The 16,183-nt window shown below is 42.3% G+C and overlaps 1 protein-coding gene across 4 annotated transcripts in view; it reads left to right on the top strand.

Annotated features, from left to right (window-relative positions):
* The window catches only part of nek7 (NIMA-related kinase 7), a 61,925-nt gene extending 54,393 nt beyond the window's left edge, over positions 1 to 7,532 (top strand). For all 4 annotated transcript variants that reach the window (XM_026146423.1, XM_026146424.1, XM_026146425.1 and 1 more), the window contains exons 9-10: positions 5,112 to 5,225; positions 7,222 to 7,532. In XM_026146423.1, the coding sequence (XP_026002208.1) occupies positions 5,112 to 5,225; positions 7,222 to 7,332 (225 nt within the window). In that variant the 3' untranslated portion in view covers positions 7,333 to 7,532. The remainder of the gene's footprint in view (positions 1 to 5,111; positions 5,226 to 7,221) is intronic.
* Positions 7,533 to 16,183: the final 8,651 nt, after the last annotated feature.

The following is a 16,183-nucleotide window of genomic DNA, read 5'->3' as shown; positions in this document are numbered from 1 at the left end:
GTTAACCCTCTGTGTGGCAGAAACAGAGATTTCTGGTTTTAAAGGCTTTTTTCTGTGTTGTTGAAGCTCCTCGTTTGCTCTCGGGCTGCGACTGAAGCATGAATAAAAGTGGCTCTACCTGCTTATCTGTCAAACTTTATTAACAAAATATTATTTGTAGATTTTAATTAGGCAGTCGATCACACACACACACAGACACACACACACACAGTGTCTAAAGGCAGGCCTGACATTGTGATGTGAAACCAAACTAGTGCTGCAGGCGTGTAGGTGCATATGTGAGAAAGAGAGAGGATGAAAACACAAATATAGTTTTTATTTTGATACATTTATGGTTCGATGTGTATTTTTATTTATAACTGAGGGTTTGTGAGGAGCTCTTTAGTCTCAGGCCGTTAAGGCTCGAGGGATGGAGGTGGTTGGGAGGGGGGAGGCGGGAGTCTCACGCAGCTCCTTTAATTGGCGTACAGGGAGAGGAGCTGGAGAGCGAGCGTGTGAGATCAATGTTAATTACACTGGAAGGCCCTATGCAGACCTTTTAGGGAGGGATGCTACCTATATATGACCTGGCCTAATGCAGAGCAGAGTGGGAACGTTTGACGTGAGGCTGTTCTGATGGTCATTACTTTATGATAGACTTTGAAACAGCTGCTCGAGGGTTACGAGTTGGTTTAGAGTTAGGATATAAATCAGCTAAGGTGGTGGTTTGCATTGGGGTTTCCCTGTGAAGCCGTGATGTTACATTTCAGGACGAGGGGCTGGGAAGTGCATCGTGTCAGCGATGGTCCTCACAAATATAGAAGCACAAACCTACGTGCGCGTGTGTTCTGCCACCAGCAGCTCACAGCCCTCAGACAGACAGCAGGCATGCGTGTGCATTGTATGTCTCTCGAATATCAATGAAGCATACACACATACACACACAATCGCGCACACACACCGGGGGCTCAGGGGTCAGAGAGTGAGTCAATCATCTAAACCGTTGCGACGACACAGTCTGAAAAAAGGAGTGAGTGTGTGTTTGTTTGTGTGTGTGTGGGTATGCATCTTTATGGTGTGTGTGTGTGTGTGTGTGTGTGTGTGTGTGAGCGAGCAGGGGGCCGGCAGCTGTCAGGGGCTAGGAGCAGCAGGCACTAATGAAGCAGATGAATAGTGCAAAAACTCCCAAATACAAACAGGACAGTTGACATTTTTCATCTGTCAAAAGCAGAAGATGCATGAAAATACGACGGGGTCTTGTTTAACCCTTCACACGCTGCTGTGTGGAGTGCAGCTCTTCTTTTTTCTCCCTTTCTCTCCCTCCGTCTCACTCGCTAATTGGGAAATCTGGATTTTTGGAAACCGCTAATTCTTACATGGATACCTCAAAATATGAAACCTGAACATGGACAGAAATGTGTATTTTTACATGTAGAAATGAATCGAGTAATGATGATGATCTTTGTCAAAAAAAAAGTCTTTTTCTGTTTTTGTCTTGTTGTTGTTTTTTTTAACATGGGAGTGAGCAGAGTGCCTAACACTGCGAGCTTTGGCATTTTCAGGTATCGACTGTGGTTATTCAAAAGTGATTGGATTCTGAAATGAAAGGGCAAGATGTCCACTGACCTCGGTGGCAAATGACTCATAGGTTCAGCAGCCTTGTTGGGCAGATGATTTATTTACAAGCTGCAATGAATGACTAATTAGATGGTCATTTAATTGCAGGTAGTGAGCTGTTGTCTATGGAAATGCATGTTAAATAAGGGTCCATAGCTATAGCACACTGAGTAATTAACATGTTGGAATAATAATACCTTAACTTGTTGCCGCCTGTGTTAATGGCTTTTTAAATGTAGTACTGTGTGTGTGTGTGTGTGTGTGTGTGTGTGTGTGTGTGTGTGTGTGTGTGTGTGTGTGTGTGTGTGTGTGTGTGTTTTAAATGTGGAGCACCATCTATGTGGGAAGGTGCTTTTGTGCAAACGTTCACCAGTATTACTTGTTTTTGTTGAGTCCACGCGTGTGCTAATCAGCTGTGTAACATTTAGCATCCTTCAGTCGTCCTGTGAGTGTGCACACGGCTGCTTCTGCTCGCCTTGGTAACGACAGGATCAGGTTTTAAATTGTGACTTTGTTAATAACAGAAGTGCATCATTGATGACGTGCATGAATATTCAGCTGTCAGCTGCTGGTCTTGCAGTCGAGGCAGAGAGGTGTTCACAGACAACAGAGGGAGATTCTCTTTCACTGGATGTGTTTTGTGAGCATGAACAGCAGAGCAGGGCGACCAAAAATATTTATCACGATATAGATTTGAAAATTTGCGATAACGATATAACTGACGATATAATTGACACTAGACAAAATACTTTACAACTCCTCAACTTTATTAGTGCAAAAAAAACACATCAATGTATTTTCACTTACACAAGCAGCTGTTTTTTACATTAAAGTTATATAAAATGTAACAGTGCAAATGCAAATTCCTCGCTGACAGTTTAACCAAAAGGCGTTTCCAGTGGAAACTGGCCGACATATCCTCAGCATAACCATGTATAACATCCACAGAACTTAAAGAGGTTATGGTAAATGGTAAATGGCCTGTATTTATATAGCGCTTTACTAGTCCCTAAGGACCCCAAAGCGCTTTACATATCCAGTCATCCACACATTCACACACTGGTGATGGCAGCTACATTGTAGCCACAGCCACCCTGGGGCGCACTGACAGAGGCGAGGCTGCCGGACACTGGCGCCATCGGCCCCTCTGACCACCACCAGTAGGCAACGGGTGAAGTGTCTTGCCCAAGGACACAACGACCGAGACTGTCCAAGCCGGGGCTCGAACCGGCAACCTTCCGATTACAAGACGAACTCCCAACTCTTGAGCCACGATCGCCCTCGCCCTATACACACACACAGTACGGTAACATTATGTTGAAGCACAGTACGTATCACTCCGCGAGGCTCCGCCTACGATAGCCGTAATGCTCCGACAATCCATCAAGCGGTGCGGCTTCGTAGCTTAGCAAAGTCGTACTGAAACATTTAACAGATTTTTGAGCGCCGTGTACATAAAATCGTTTCCAGGTCAGTAAACACAACCAGAGTTCATACATAAGGCACACGGGATTATAAGGGGCTCTGTCGACTTTCAGACAAATCAAAGAATCAGAATCAGAATACTTTATTGATCCCTGGGGGAAATTATTTTTTGTTACAGTGCTCCATTTTAAACCAACGGATGATTTAAAGTGCGCCGTATTTTCCAAACAACACGGTAATAACGACGGCCCGCTAGCATGCGCTACCAAAAATAGTGCTTTGTTGTGTATCTGACGGACGAAAGCTAAACCAGTTCCACACCAGTGAAGCTGCAGCATTTTTACAAACCAGTTCAGGTTCATCTGTTTCATTCAACGATCCGCTTTCGCTCTTCTCATTCTCCGCCGCCGCCATGTGCGTATGTAAACAAAGGCGCACTGCGCATGCGCGTTTTACCCATAGTCTATCGCGATATTTCATTTTCTTATCGTTGCCCAACATTACACCGGTATTACCGTGAGCGGTATGATATAGCCCAGCCCTAATGAACAGCATTCATGTAATAATTAACACGATTGTAAACGCTGCTGCCGTCGTCTTGATTTCCCTCCGCGGGCTTGGACAGCCGAGATCTGGCTGATGGGAAACGTGTTTTCTTTGCTCTAAATTTGAAACGTTTCATTGAAGGCAGCCATGATTAAACCAGCTACTTTGTACTGGTGCATTAGAAACACCAGCACACTAGGCACGACTGTTTTCTTGTCTCTGCAGCGCTCGACTGTACGTGTTAGCTGATGAAGACAGAAAAATAGTCTGTGAGGAAGCTGAAATAATCCAATGAGTTTGTGTGTGACACTAGATGGCCTCTTTATTCTTTTACCTCAAACACTTCCTCCTTTCTCTTTGTCGGTCCGATTCACACAGACATATTTTCCTCTGCAGCTTCTCATTTTGCTGAAGGTGGTGTATTCTCACTAACCTGCTGTACTCTGTGTGGAAGCTTTGCATTTGGATTCTCGTATGGAGACTTTGTTCTCATCTGTTTTCACGCTACCAATTAGCAGATTGTCAAACACACACTGTACTTTCTCCGAGGGACACCTGAGCAACGCTTCAAATAGTAAGGTGTAATCTTCCCACTGATTGGCCCGCTCTTCTTTCCAGTTGCTTTTCTGAAGTTTGGAATAAGCTCACGTACCGGTCACTAGTTTTGTTACAGACACATGATCGGCAGCCTGCAGGTAGCAAACAAATCGAAGAGAGAAGTGTTTCTCACAAATAGACTGTACAGATCACGAGATCACCCAGGAGTGATTCGACTTTGATTGTACTCTTACTGCAACTCACAATTTCCTATTTAATGTGTTTTTGGTGCGTGAATAAAAAGGAAGCTCTGAGCACTTTCTCACACACAGCAGTGATAATGACCGAGCACTTACACGCTGCTTGTTTTTGAAAGCACTGAATCAGAAAAACAGTAAGCATTTGGCGGCTGCTTGTTATGCAAGTGTGCTGCAGGCTTCACCTTTCTACAAGAGGAAGTGAGTCAGTCACCGAGTCTGGGAAAGATGGCGTGCGTCTTTCATTATTCTTAGAAAGGCAGCGAGGATCCTTCACCTCCTTCCACTCACAAAGGTTTCCATGCGCTTTCCCTTCTTCCTGCTCGTTCCCATTTGCCCTGCCTCTGCTCTGCTCGCTTGCGTTTGTTTTCTAGAAAATATACGTACTCGTCTGGCAGCGCATCGTCAGCATCGCAGGAAAGTCCACCAGCCTGCAGCGAGAAGCTTCCAGTGGATTTGTTTTGTTTTGGTTCGGCTGAAGTTTAGACCGGGATGTGCTGATATGTACACAAAGCTCTACATATTGACTTGTTGTCTTCCTGCACCCAATCCCCATAATAATCAATAGGATGCACGTCAGTAGCAGAGCTGCAGACTCTACTGTTAGCACAGGGTGCAGAGCCGTCTGCCTGCCACCTGTTGAGAGCTTGATTGGGTGTTTTACTTCCCGTTTTAACTTCACTCACTGACTGCTCTTGTCTTTTTCCCACTTTCTGTCTCTCTCCACGTCTTCTTATGTCTGTGCTTCAGATGGCAGCCTTACAGAGTCCGTTCTATGGGGATAAGATGAACCTCTACTCACTTTGTAAGAAGATAGAACAGTGTGACTACCCCCCTCTTCCCTCAGATCACTATTCAGAGGAGGTAAGTACTCGTATCAGCTGCCTTTTACTTCTCAGGAACAGAATAAATATAGACTTGTTCAGTGTTTGTAAAGCAGCCGCCATAGTCTTTAATACAAATCCCTGTCTCTTTCTCTTGATGCCACTTTCCTTTTACTTATATCGAACACTTAAATTATATTTTTATGTCGGTGAAATCCACCCGTCTGCCTGAGCTGCAGCACAGGACTGTGATCAGAAGGCTGGATACGATTTTAGCCGCGCGTATCAAAAGCATCTGGCCACGCTCGACGGTGGGGTGAAACCAAATGTGCCAGAGTGTCACGTTTCCTTTAGTCAACGTTAAATCGTCTGCCGTAATTCTGCGAAGACTGATCCGTGCGCAGAAACGTAATGCAGCCGGGCTGCGGTTAAAGATCACCTTATTGCTGATTAGTGCTGACATGTGCATGAATCTGCGTGTTTTTCTGTTTGCGTGCCCTCTTTGTGTGGGTGGCGTTTCCCCCCGTCTGTTTCTTTTAAATGCGTGTAGTGAAATGCTCATAGGCTGAGTCACAGGCGCATGTGTAGGTATTGGAACCTTTTTCGGTTATTGGCACATTTATTAGATTTGCACTGTTTAAAAAAAGTTGCCTCATATCTGATTAAAGTCAAGAATGCCGTCGCGCTTTATCATGTTTGAGGCCTGGTGCTATTGAAACTACTGCAAACTGACATCACCCCACAGCTAACCTTGTGGTTTAGGTTTGAGTTTGCAGTTCAGATATGTTTAATAAACTGTATGAACCATCATGGTCAGGTATGACTTTAAAGCACGCCGATGTGGTTTTTACCTTTAGTGCCGCCGATCTGTAGCCAGTGTGTCTGCAGAGGCTCATTTTAAATGGCTGTTCGTGTCTCCAGTGAGCTCGTTTACCCTGCAGAGAGAGGCTTTTGTTTTACTCTGGTATTTACCTCATTAGCCTGATAAAGGCTAATTGTGAGGTGTTTTAAGCCTCTGTGGTTGCTCTGTGTGTGTGTGAGTGTTTTAGTTCTTGCAAGTGTATATTTGTTACATGAGCTCTTTCCACACACACGAGCGCCACGCTGAGCCTCTGCGTTGCCCCACATGTCACCCCCATCCAGGAGAAAGGAAGACAAAGCGCAGGAGAGAGGGAATGATGGAGCGAGAGACAGGGCGATGGAGAGATGGAGATGAGGGGGGTGCCTGCAGCGCCTGTCTGGATGTAAACAATGCTCCTGAAGGATCGGCAGCAAACTGTCAGCTGCTCATCTTTGTTGTGTCATTTAACCATCTCCATCTATGCTCCCCCCACCACACACACGCCTCCCTTCGCCAGCTCCGCCACCCCCCACACGCACATGAATATTTTACATATCTGCATCTCGGCGCCCTCCCCATCTCCATTCTGTGCGACTAATTCTCAGACTGTCTGAATTTGCATCTTTGCCTCACTTTCTCGCTCACACGCACGCTCGCGCGCCGATACACAAAACTCGCCCGAGCCCGCGCGCCGCGCAACAGCGGCCGGGAAGTCGGCAGACGGTTACCATAGCGACCTCATGTAGATGTTTTTTTTCCCCCCTTTCTTTCCTCGTCTTTTATTATCTTTTTTTTTTTTTAATGATGGCGGTGGCTGTTCCGCCTGCGAGCCTGTCTATCTGCTCCAATCAGCCACCGCGCGCCGCTTCAAGTGGAAGCGCTGTCTCCGGATGGCAGCGGAGTGGCAGCTGTGTGCGTGTGCACGCGCGTGTGCGTGCATATGGGGGGTGTGCTCAGGTAACAGTGGATTCAGCAGACCAATAAATGATTAGCGCGCTACCCCAGCCACGCGCCTCCGTCTCAGTCGGCTTACCTGTTGCTCTGTTGTTGTTGCTATGACGGGAGAGGTCACCTAGAGGGCGCTGTTAGCAACTGTTAGATTTGTCTAGAGCTGCTCTTCTAAATTCCTGTGTGATCTTGTTTCACTGCATCTCTGACAATGTTTCTCTTCTTTTTGTCCCGTCCGCGCCACCAGCTGAGGAAATTGGTAGATATGTGCATCAACCCGGACCCGGAGAAGAGGCCGGACATCACCTACGTGTATGACATTGCCAAACACATGCAGAGCATGACGCAGGGCAGCTAAGCCCAGAGTTACGCACACTATGCCTTGCAGAACTCCTGTCCACGACCTTCTTGCTTTTCAAGCTGGACTCGTCCGTCTTCATTAATAGAAAACTTGCTCCAGTTTCTTGTCATCAATAGTAACACGTTTTTTAATTTTCAGAGTGCTCGTTCAGTCTGTAACCTTTTCTCCCCTCGAGTAAAGAATATATTATATTACCAGTGCAGCTCCTTTCCTAGACTTTAATGTGTATTGTATCTCACCGATGTGTCGCTATGGCTTTCAAACACGTCATTCTGCTCATGTCAGACTGTTTCTCAGTATACGTACTGCTAAAGCAGAGGTACTGGAAAGAGGTGGGCGCAATGTTCAGTCAACAGTCGATCAGTGCAAAATATCATTAAATTTGACCTCGAAAGCTCTCGATGACCTACAGTCGCCTCAGATGGCACAAAAAATAAAATTAGTGTCTAAAAATGGAGCGAAGAGACGTTCGCTCATTGACAGCAACTCTGCAGAGTCTAATTGCGGTTGAAGTGTTGTTGTGTTGCACTTTTTACCCTGGTACTGGAAGGCTGGCAGGGTGATCATGTCTAATGAATGTATTAGAAAAGGAAGGATCGTTTAGAGGGTAGACTACAGCTGTGCTAGGGGGACACGAGCAAATGTCTCCACAACACTTTGAATGTAAGTCATTGTGACGCCCATGTATTGTCTTTGAAAATATCACAGTGTGTCTTTTCTGAGAGCCAAGCAGGCAAAGAAACTGTAACAGCAGCAGTGTTACATGTGACGTTCACGTCCTCACGATACCAACACGGTTCCCTCCATGACTGAACTAACGAGAGATGAACTGCAGCTGCAGAGTTTCGTTTGTGTCCGAGCCATCAGAAAAGTAGATTAGCTACACAAAACTGCGTTAATGCTGCTGTGTAAGTTGCAGTGCGTGTGTCTTTTATGTAACAAGTGAGAAGTTACTGATCCATGCTAAAAGTACAGCACAGGTAACAGCCAATCAGAGGAGAGGAGACGGTTTATATGTGGGAGAGCATCTTTATGATTTCTATGCTTTACCAATTTGTACTGAGGGGGAAACATTTAGTTGTACTGTACCTGGAAATAAACACCACCAAAGAATAACAAAGGAAACCATTAAAATGATCCGTTTGTGCCTTTAGAGGCAGACGACTTAAATAGAAACAGGAAGTGGTTTGCGTAATGACAGCGACGATACAGCGAAGGTGTAGCCTGTAAACGAGGTTCGACGCTGCTTTATTTCAGTGTCTTACACGTTAGCGTCAGACTAGAGCTGGGCAATAGAACGATAACGATATGTATCGCGATATAACTTTTACTCGATAGAGAAATTAAGCTATCGCGATAGACCTCGCCGCTCTTGTCCTCTTAAAAAAAAAAAGGAAAAAAAAATAAAGGTCAGCCAATCCAAATTAAGTAGCGCAGAGCCGAACCAATCACAGCCGCAGCGTCACGTCGCGTAACTTGTTACGTACAGCACAAGTGCCAAGCCGCACGTGTGTTTGTTTGGGAAGCAGCCAGCGGGTAATGGAGGAAATGAGTGTGCCGACTAGAAAAATCAACCGAGCGTGACCGAAGAGAAAACAGATGATGGTTCCAACGCCGGAGAGATTGTCGAACGGAAGAGCCATAGAAGTTCCGTAGTGTGAAGGTATTTCGGCTATTTCAAGTCTGACAAAAAACAGAGTAGCTGCACTGTAAATGTGCCGAAAGCAAGTCTGGAAATACAATAAACTGGTGCATGCGTCACACTGTGCGCCACGTTATTGTTTCGGTGAAATGAATTTCTACAATACTGTTAATTCTACTCTCTGCAGTGTTTAAATGCTTACACATACACACAGTTACTGTCCCTCCACACATACGACTCGGTTCTGCTTCTATGCCCCAGCTTTGTTTACTTTTTCCCACCGAGGCTTCTAGACTTCTGATTGGCCAACATTTCTGCACGGTTAGGAATCTAGCGCCACCTGCTGCTTTGGCATGTTCATAGCAGCGTTTTCCTTCATTTCTGCCTTTATGTGTGGACGGGATTATTTTTAAAACGAAAACGGAAAATCTCAGTTTTCAAAAGTACCCGTGTACGTGTGGACGTAGCCTCAGTCTCTGACTGGAAGCGCTAATTCGTCATTCGGCTTTTGTCAGACTAAAGTAACTGTTAAAACTGTTTGAAAAGCTCAGCTATACAACAAGGAGAGATTGAGAATTTCCTTTTAGTTCTCAGTTTATTTGATATTGACAAAAGTTAGTCAGTTTTGTCTGTTCTTCTGTAAAACAAACTAAGATTTATTTTTAGAATTAATATTTTGTTTCTAAGTGGAATTGACAGTTTAGTCTGTTTTGTTTGTTCTGTTTTGAAACTTAAACGCTTTAGCGGCTGCCTTTTGTGTAGTTTGCAATATTTGCCTTTATTTATCTGAAAAAGTCTCATGTTCCTTAAGTACATCTACCCTGTTGAACTTATTATGGGAAATAAATATTTAAATAAAAACAAGCTGCTGATTATTTCACATTTTACTTGTGAGCAACGGCACATTTAAATCTTACAAATATAGTTATTTGGCTTATATCGTGATAGATATCGTTATCGCCTGAAATGAAAAAAACATATCGTGATATGAAAAAATCTCATATCGCCCAGCTCTACGTCAGACCCTGTAAACTCACACGTCCTCTGTTTCTAATGTTTGTTTTTGTCAACATACGAAGTCCGAGCTTCCAGGTCCGAGGCAGCGCAGGTTCTTTTGTGTTCACAGAAAATGTTGCAGTTATTTGTCTGATACTTGCAAACGCAGTGTTTGCAGTTTGTGTTTGCTGCCGTTCACCTCATCCTAGATTTTGTTCCTTCATTGTTTTACGTTCCCATGGCGATAAAAGTGTTTCTGCTCTCTTAAATTTTCATCATCTTCACCTGCAGTCCTGTTAATCTCGTCTGTGTAGCACCAAAACATTGCAGTATTTTAGAGTTTTTAAAGGAGCTGTGGCACTATTTTTATTAAATATTTTGCTTTGATGCTATACAGAATTCCTACGCTCAGTGTTTTAGGGCCTTTTATGCTTTTTCTTTGAAGCATATCTAACTAAGGCACCTGATCATTTATGTTAAAGTGCATTTCTAACAGCAGCAGAGCGCCGCAGATGCGGAACAAATGTTAATACTTTGTTAAAATCTTCTGTTGGTCCTCACACAGCGCTCGGTCACTTTAACCATCACGGCGCTCGTGTTGTCTTGATGCATCGCAGCGCTCCACTGTGCCTCTTTTAGCTTTGCCCTGTTTGTCTTCCACGTGTCCTCCTCAGCATAGTATTGAAGAGTCCAGGTGTCGGCCACAATGCAAAGTACTGGTAATTGATATTTATTGTTTTGTTAGTTTAGTTTTCTCAGTGAACATTTCATGTCAGAAACATACCCGTGACACGCCTTGTACGCAAACTCGATGTAATAAAGCTTTCAAATGTCATTTTTCTTCCTTTTGTCTTGTTTTTCTTGGAGAAGGTTTCAATTGTGACAAACGTGCTTTCTCTGCAAAAACACAAGCACAGCTACAGGTCACAGGGCTCAAACATGCGGCCTGGGGGCCACTTGTGGCCCATGTCACTCCTACTTGTGGTCCATAAATAAGTTCTTAAAGAGATATTTGAAATGTTAAAAAAAAAAAAAAATCTGAAATATTTCTGTGTTTTCTTGTTTTTTGTTCTACTTGAACATTAAAGCGACCGTCCAATGAGACTGCAGTGTCAGCAGTGGCCCGCAGCTCATGTAAGTTTGAGACCCTGGTTTTAATTTTGGGTTTTAGGGGCCTGGATGGTAAAACTGGTCCTTTTTACTTCATTTCAAAGTAAGAACTTTAATATTTCCATTGTAAGGATACCACAGTGTTCCAGCTTAAAGGTAAGTTGTAACTTTCATTGGTTTGTACTTCAGAAAACTTTCGTTCCTCATATTTGTTCAATTCAGCTCAACTTGTCATCTGTGCAGATAAATTAGGCTCATCCTGAAAACTGAACTCACTGACATCATTTCAGTTTTATTTACTGATAGAATCGCTGCATATTATAAGAATTTTTAGTACAAACAGGAAATCACTGTATAAATGTAACAACATGTAACCAGTATCAAGTTTGCTGTAAAAGAACCTTTGATGTCATCCACTGGGTTGAAGTTTTTCTACAGAATAGTTTCAAATGTAAAAGCGCAAAAATAAAATGTTAACAAATCATTTCATCTAAAGGTATTTAGACCCTCTGCTACACTTCCATGTTTACTTTTGCTTTTATTTAACGGAAGCTAGTATTTAATTTTTCTGTTTATAAAAAGAATTATACTATGATGTCAAAATTGAAAAGGAAAAAAAAATCTTTAAGATGTGTCAGAAAGGTCATTATGTTATTTATGAACTTGATACCAAAGTATACGACACGTGGATCGGCTCCATCAGACTCGTCTCTTCTGTTAAGCGTCTGCGGCTGTTTAGTTTCTGGACTTGATGCATTTCAGATGGTAGATCTTGTAGACTCCCACAGCCAGGGCCGAAGACACGATGAAGGCGAAGACACAGATAACAGTGATGACGGCATTACTATTGTCTGTATAACAGAAGACTATCCAAGTGGTGACATTCAACATGTAGAATAAGATGTATATACATTTGATATGGTATTATGAAAAGAACAGGAAATGCTTCTGACAAGTAGGGTTATTAATATGGTTTATAGAGCGAGTCAGCTGGTGTTACAAAGAAAAATGCGTTTCCTCTCACATCCATCAGAACTATTGAATGAATTTACACAGATCAGACTAATGACATCAGCCTCTGGCAACAAGATTAGTGTGTTTTTAAATGCTACTCGCACTGTGGAGGCTCAGCGGGTGTTTCAGTGGCTGCAGGACACATTCAGATCAGATGAGACGGCAAAACAAAATCTAAATATGTTAATATGCAGCAAAAGCATGAAAACAATCAGGATGTGCACACCTATATTTACTCTACTTTTATATTTACAAAATTACAACTACAGAGTCACGATCAGGGCTGAGTAATCAGACCCTCCTGATTCAACCTCCTAGGACCTGAACTCTTTCATGGCTTTTTAACAGAGGTGGGACCAAGTCATTGTTTTGCAAGTCTCAAGTAAGTCTCAAGTCTCAGGTCTGATTGGCTGTGCTACAGCTCACGCCCACATACGTACGGAGTGTGGTTGGAATGAATGAATTGAATTAATGGTGCACACTTTCTACATAATATGTGTGTTAAATTTTAGATTTGGGGTGAAATATCAAGTCTTTTCAAGTAAACAGGTTCAAGTCCCAGGTCATTGGTGTAAAAGTCCAAGTCAAGTCACAGTCTTAGAACATTTTTTCAAGTCAAGTCTAAAGTCATAAAATTAATGACTCGAGTCCACACCTCTGCTTTTTACATTTCTCTTTGCTATTTGGGCTGACTGGGACCTGATGAATGTAAAAACAAAGAATTACCAGATTTTTGGTAAATAGAATCCACATATGAAGGATTTAAATTTAAAGTTTAGTATTTTTGTCTGGACAACCCAAAATATGATGTCCACATATGTGGGCACCAGGTCCTAGGAGGTTCAAATTCAAAGGCAAAGACCATGCGTTAAATACAGGCTCCTGTAGAGTACGGTGAGGATATGGAAAAACTCAGTTATACAAAGTGTTTTTTTGGGTTTTTTTAACTTGTTTGTTGAAACACTGAACACTGTATATGAGTCAATCAAACATAAAAAAGGCACTTAAAGTAATAACCAGTTTTGTGATTCAATCTAACAGACGACTTAGCAAGGAGCCAATTTTAAACTGTATCTGTAGGTAGTTTAGTGAGTAAAAACAAATAATTGTTCTATTTTATTTTGTTGAATCTATGAAAAATGTCAATGATTGCACAATTCGACAGCATGAAATTGGAGCAACAAGGTGAAAAAGTAAATGGCTTAAAACTCGGCAGAGTTCAAAATCTGACTGAAAGACACATCTGACCCTTCAGTTGGCCTTTCTACTATTTACTGGAACCTCAGCTGGTCTCAGTGGAAAGGTGGCTTCAAGACGCCGTTCACAAGGAAAGGAAACCGCTCAGGTACGCCACATCACACAATACCTGGACTGAAAAATCAGTGGCTACAGGTTAATAATTATAGTAACTACAGATGTCAGGAGAGACGTACAACCGTGAGTGTCTACAGCAGGGGTGTCCACCTCCAGGCCTCGAGGGCCGGTGTCCTGCAGGTTTTAGATCTCACCCTGGGTCACATGTTGACGAGGTCATTTAGCCATTTAAATCAGCTGTGTTGGATCAAGGACACATGTAAAACCTGCAGGACACCGGCCCTCGAGGCCTGGAGGTGGACACCCCTGATGTTTTCTGAGGTCACAGGTCAGTGGAGCTGAGCGCTGTTTTCCTACAGACTTCTTCTGTATAACTAGACTAGGAGACTTTCTGAAAACAGAGGCTTAGCCCACGTAGAGAAAGACTATTTTCATTGGCCAAAATCTTCATATATGGTCTGTGAGTACTTGTGGATTTAAACACTGTTCGAGCGCTACTTATTAATCAGCACTCGATTAATAGCTAAGCTACATAAATCTGATCGCAGTTCCACACATCAGAAATATTATATTTTAGTTATTCAGAGGCTGTTTAAGGATACTGGGTAGTTTAAACATGTGCACTGTGGGGAAACGTCAGATAATAGTTGTACAGTCTGTTATTATGCACTATGTGCTGCTCTTTGTGGGTTTAGACGACTGGATTTAAGAAGATATAAGCAGATGTGTGATGAGATATACGGCTGATTTCCGACCCCTCCACACTTTAAAGCAAGAAACCTGTGAGCAAATCTAATCAGCATCATCACCTTTGACTTTCAGCCGATGTCTCCTTTCGTTTATGTGATATAACATTAACCATGAACACCGACAGGCTACTCTGCTTACGCTCCCTCCTCTGTGGGTCAGCTACATGAATCCCATGAATGCATCGCACGGATGAGAAGAAAAACACTGAAGGTGAAAGTGGACTATGGCACGACAAAATGTTGTTATCACTGAGCAAGTATCTCCATGCTGCTGCTGAAGTAACCCCAGGCTACAGCACACATTCAACATTAACCTGGATTAATCTGCCCATCAAATCTAAGTTCTCATGTTATTCTGGATCATCCAGGCTCGCTTTAAACCGCGATGAACAATCCTGCAGTTTTAACTCACTGACAGAAACAAGGTCAGTTATTGTCCTGAGATATTTCATCACTGAAACTGTAACTGTGCATGTTTTCACTTCATATAGCACAGTTGGTGTCATTTCCATTGTGTGTAGTAGGTCTGGGCTTCTCTGCGTAGGCTGCTGCCCCCGCGACCCGGCCTTGGATAAAGCGGATGAAGATGGATGGATGGTTATTTAAAAAAGGGTAAAAGGTAAATGGCTGCAAATAACTCTGTTTGCTAAACTTGTACATATGATTTTAAAATTGACAATTGATATTTGCATTTAAAGTTATGAAATATGACTCATTAAACATGTTTGTGGTTGTTACAGAAAGAAAATTATCACTTTTACTACTCTGATTTTATGTTTCTTTTTTTATCTGATTTTAGATCAATTGTGTTAATACAGTATGTCAAAATGAAAACATGACTGTAAATTCAGACACGTGAGGTTGTGCTGAAAAGAATGATACCAAACAAGGCAAAGTAAATAGTTTTTAAAGGTAAAATGTGGAGGGAAAATCAAAAGTAGTTAAAAATGGCCAATTATATCCTGGACCCAGGAGGGTTAAACGTTAATTAACAGTAATTACTACAATTAATTTTAGAATCTTGTAACTCAGTTACTGTTTTGAAAAATTGACTAGTAACTATAATTAATTACTTTTTCAAAGTAAATTGCCCAACACTGGTAACAGCCACTAAATGTTTGCTTTACTCACTTGCTTCAAGTTCCATGTCGTCATTCACGTCACTGTGGAGGAAAGATAAGGATTATGTTTATAATAGATGCATCACTGTGCCTCTGCTCTACAGTAAACATAAATTAATGATGACATTAGCCTTTACTAGAAATGAAAAATAAAGTGGAACAAAGTGAAAGTCAGACGTGTAGAAAAAGCACTCGTGGACTTTACTTTGTGGACGTTCTGAACTTCTGAATGTAGAACTTGTAGGTGAGAAAAAGAAAAGCCAGAACAATGACGATGAAGAGGAAGACACGAAACCCAATAACAGCTTTGTTGTTGTCTGTGAAATAATATTAAAAATTACATTTACGTGAAAGACAACATTTGTAGAAACATGTGTGCTTAAAATGAGACGAAGCATTTATGTCAGTAAACTGTATCATTAATGAAAACAGGACGTACACAAAGTGCTGATTTCACTTATTTGAGGGATGCTCTCATAGTGTCCGTTGTGAGCCGTCACCTTTAAAGACAGAATGTCAGTTCACTGTGAATTACAACATTCAGGAGTCTAAAATAATATTTATAAGCATAATATCTTCTTTATTAAACCAAAAATGTTGGATTTAACAAACCTTCACTTTGTAGCTCGTAGAGTAGCTCAGATCTTTGAATTCGACTTCACATCGTGTACAACTCTGCTTCTAGCTCCTTCTTTGTCACTTCCTTATCATCAGCTGTATTTAGACGTATTATATATTTTCCCTCAGGTCCGTTGAATGTAGAGGGTCTGTGCCAGCTCACTTTGATCGTATTATGTTCGTGAACGTGTAATTTCAGCTCAGTGACTGCAGCAGGTGCTGTAAGAGAAATTTAAAGGAAGCCATATTTAAAGTAAAAAACTGACAGACCTGCGACCCATCTC

Source organism: Astatotilapia calliptera, chromosome 17 (assembly GCF_900246225.1).
Source record: "Astatotilapia calliptera chromosome 17, fAstCal1.2, whole genome shotgun sequence".
Taxonomy (NCBI): domain Eukaryota; kingdom Metazoa; phylum Chordata; class Actinopteri; order Cichliformes; family Cichlidae; genus Astatotilapia; species Astatotilapia calliptera.
Note: the sequence above shows the minus strand (reverse complement) of the source record. Positions and strands in the feature narration are given on the sequence as shown.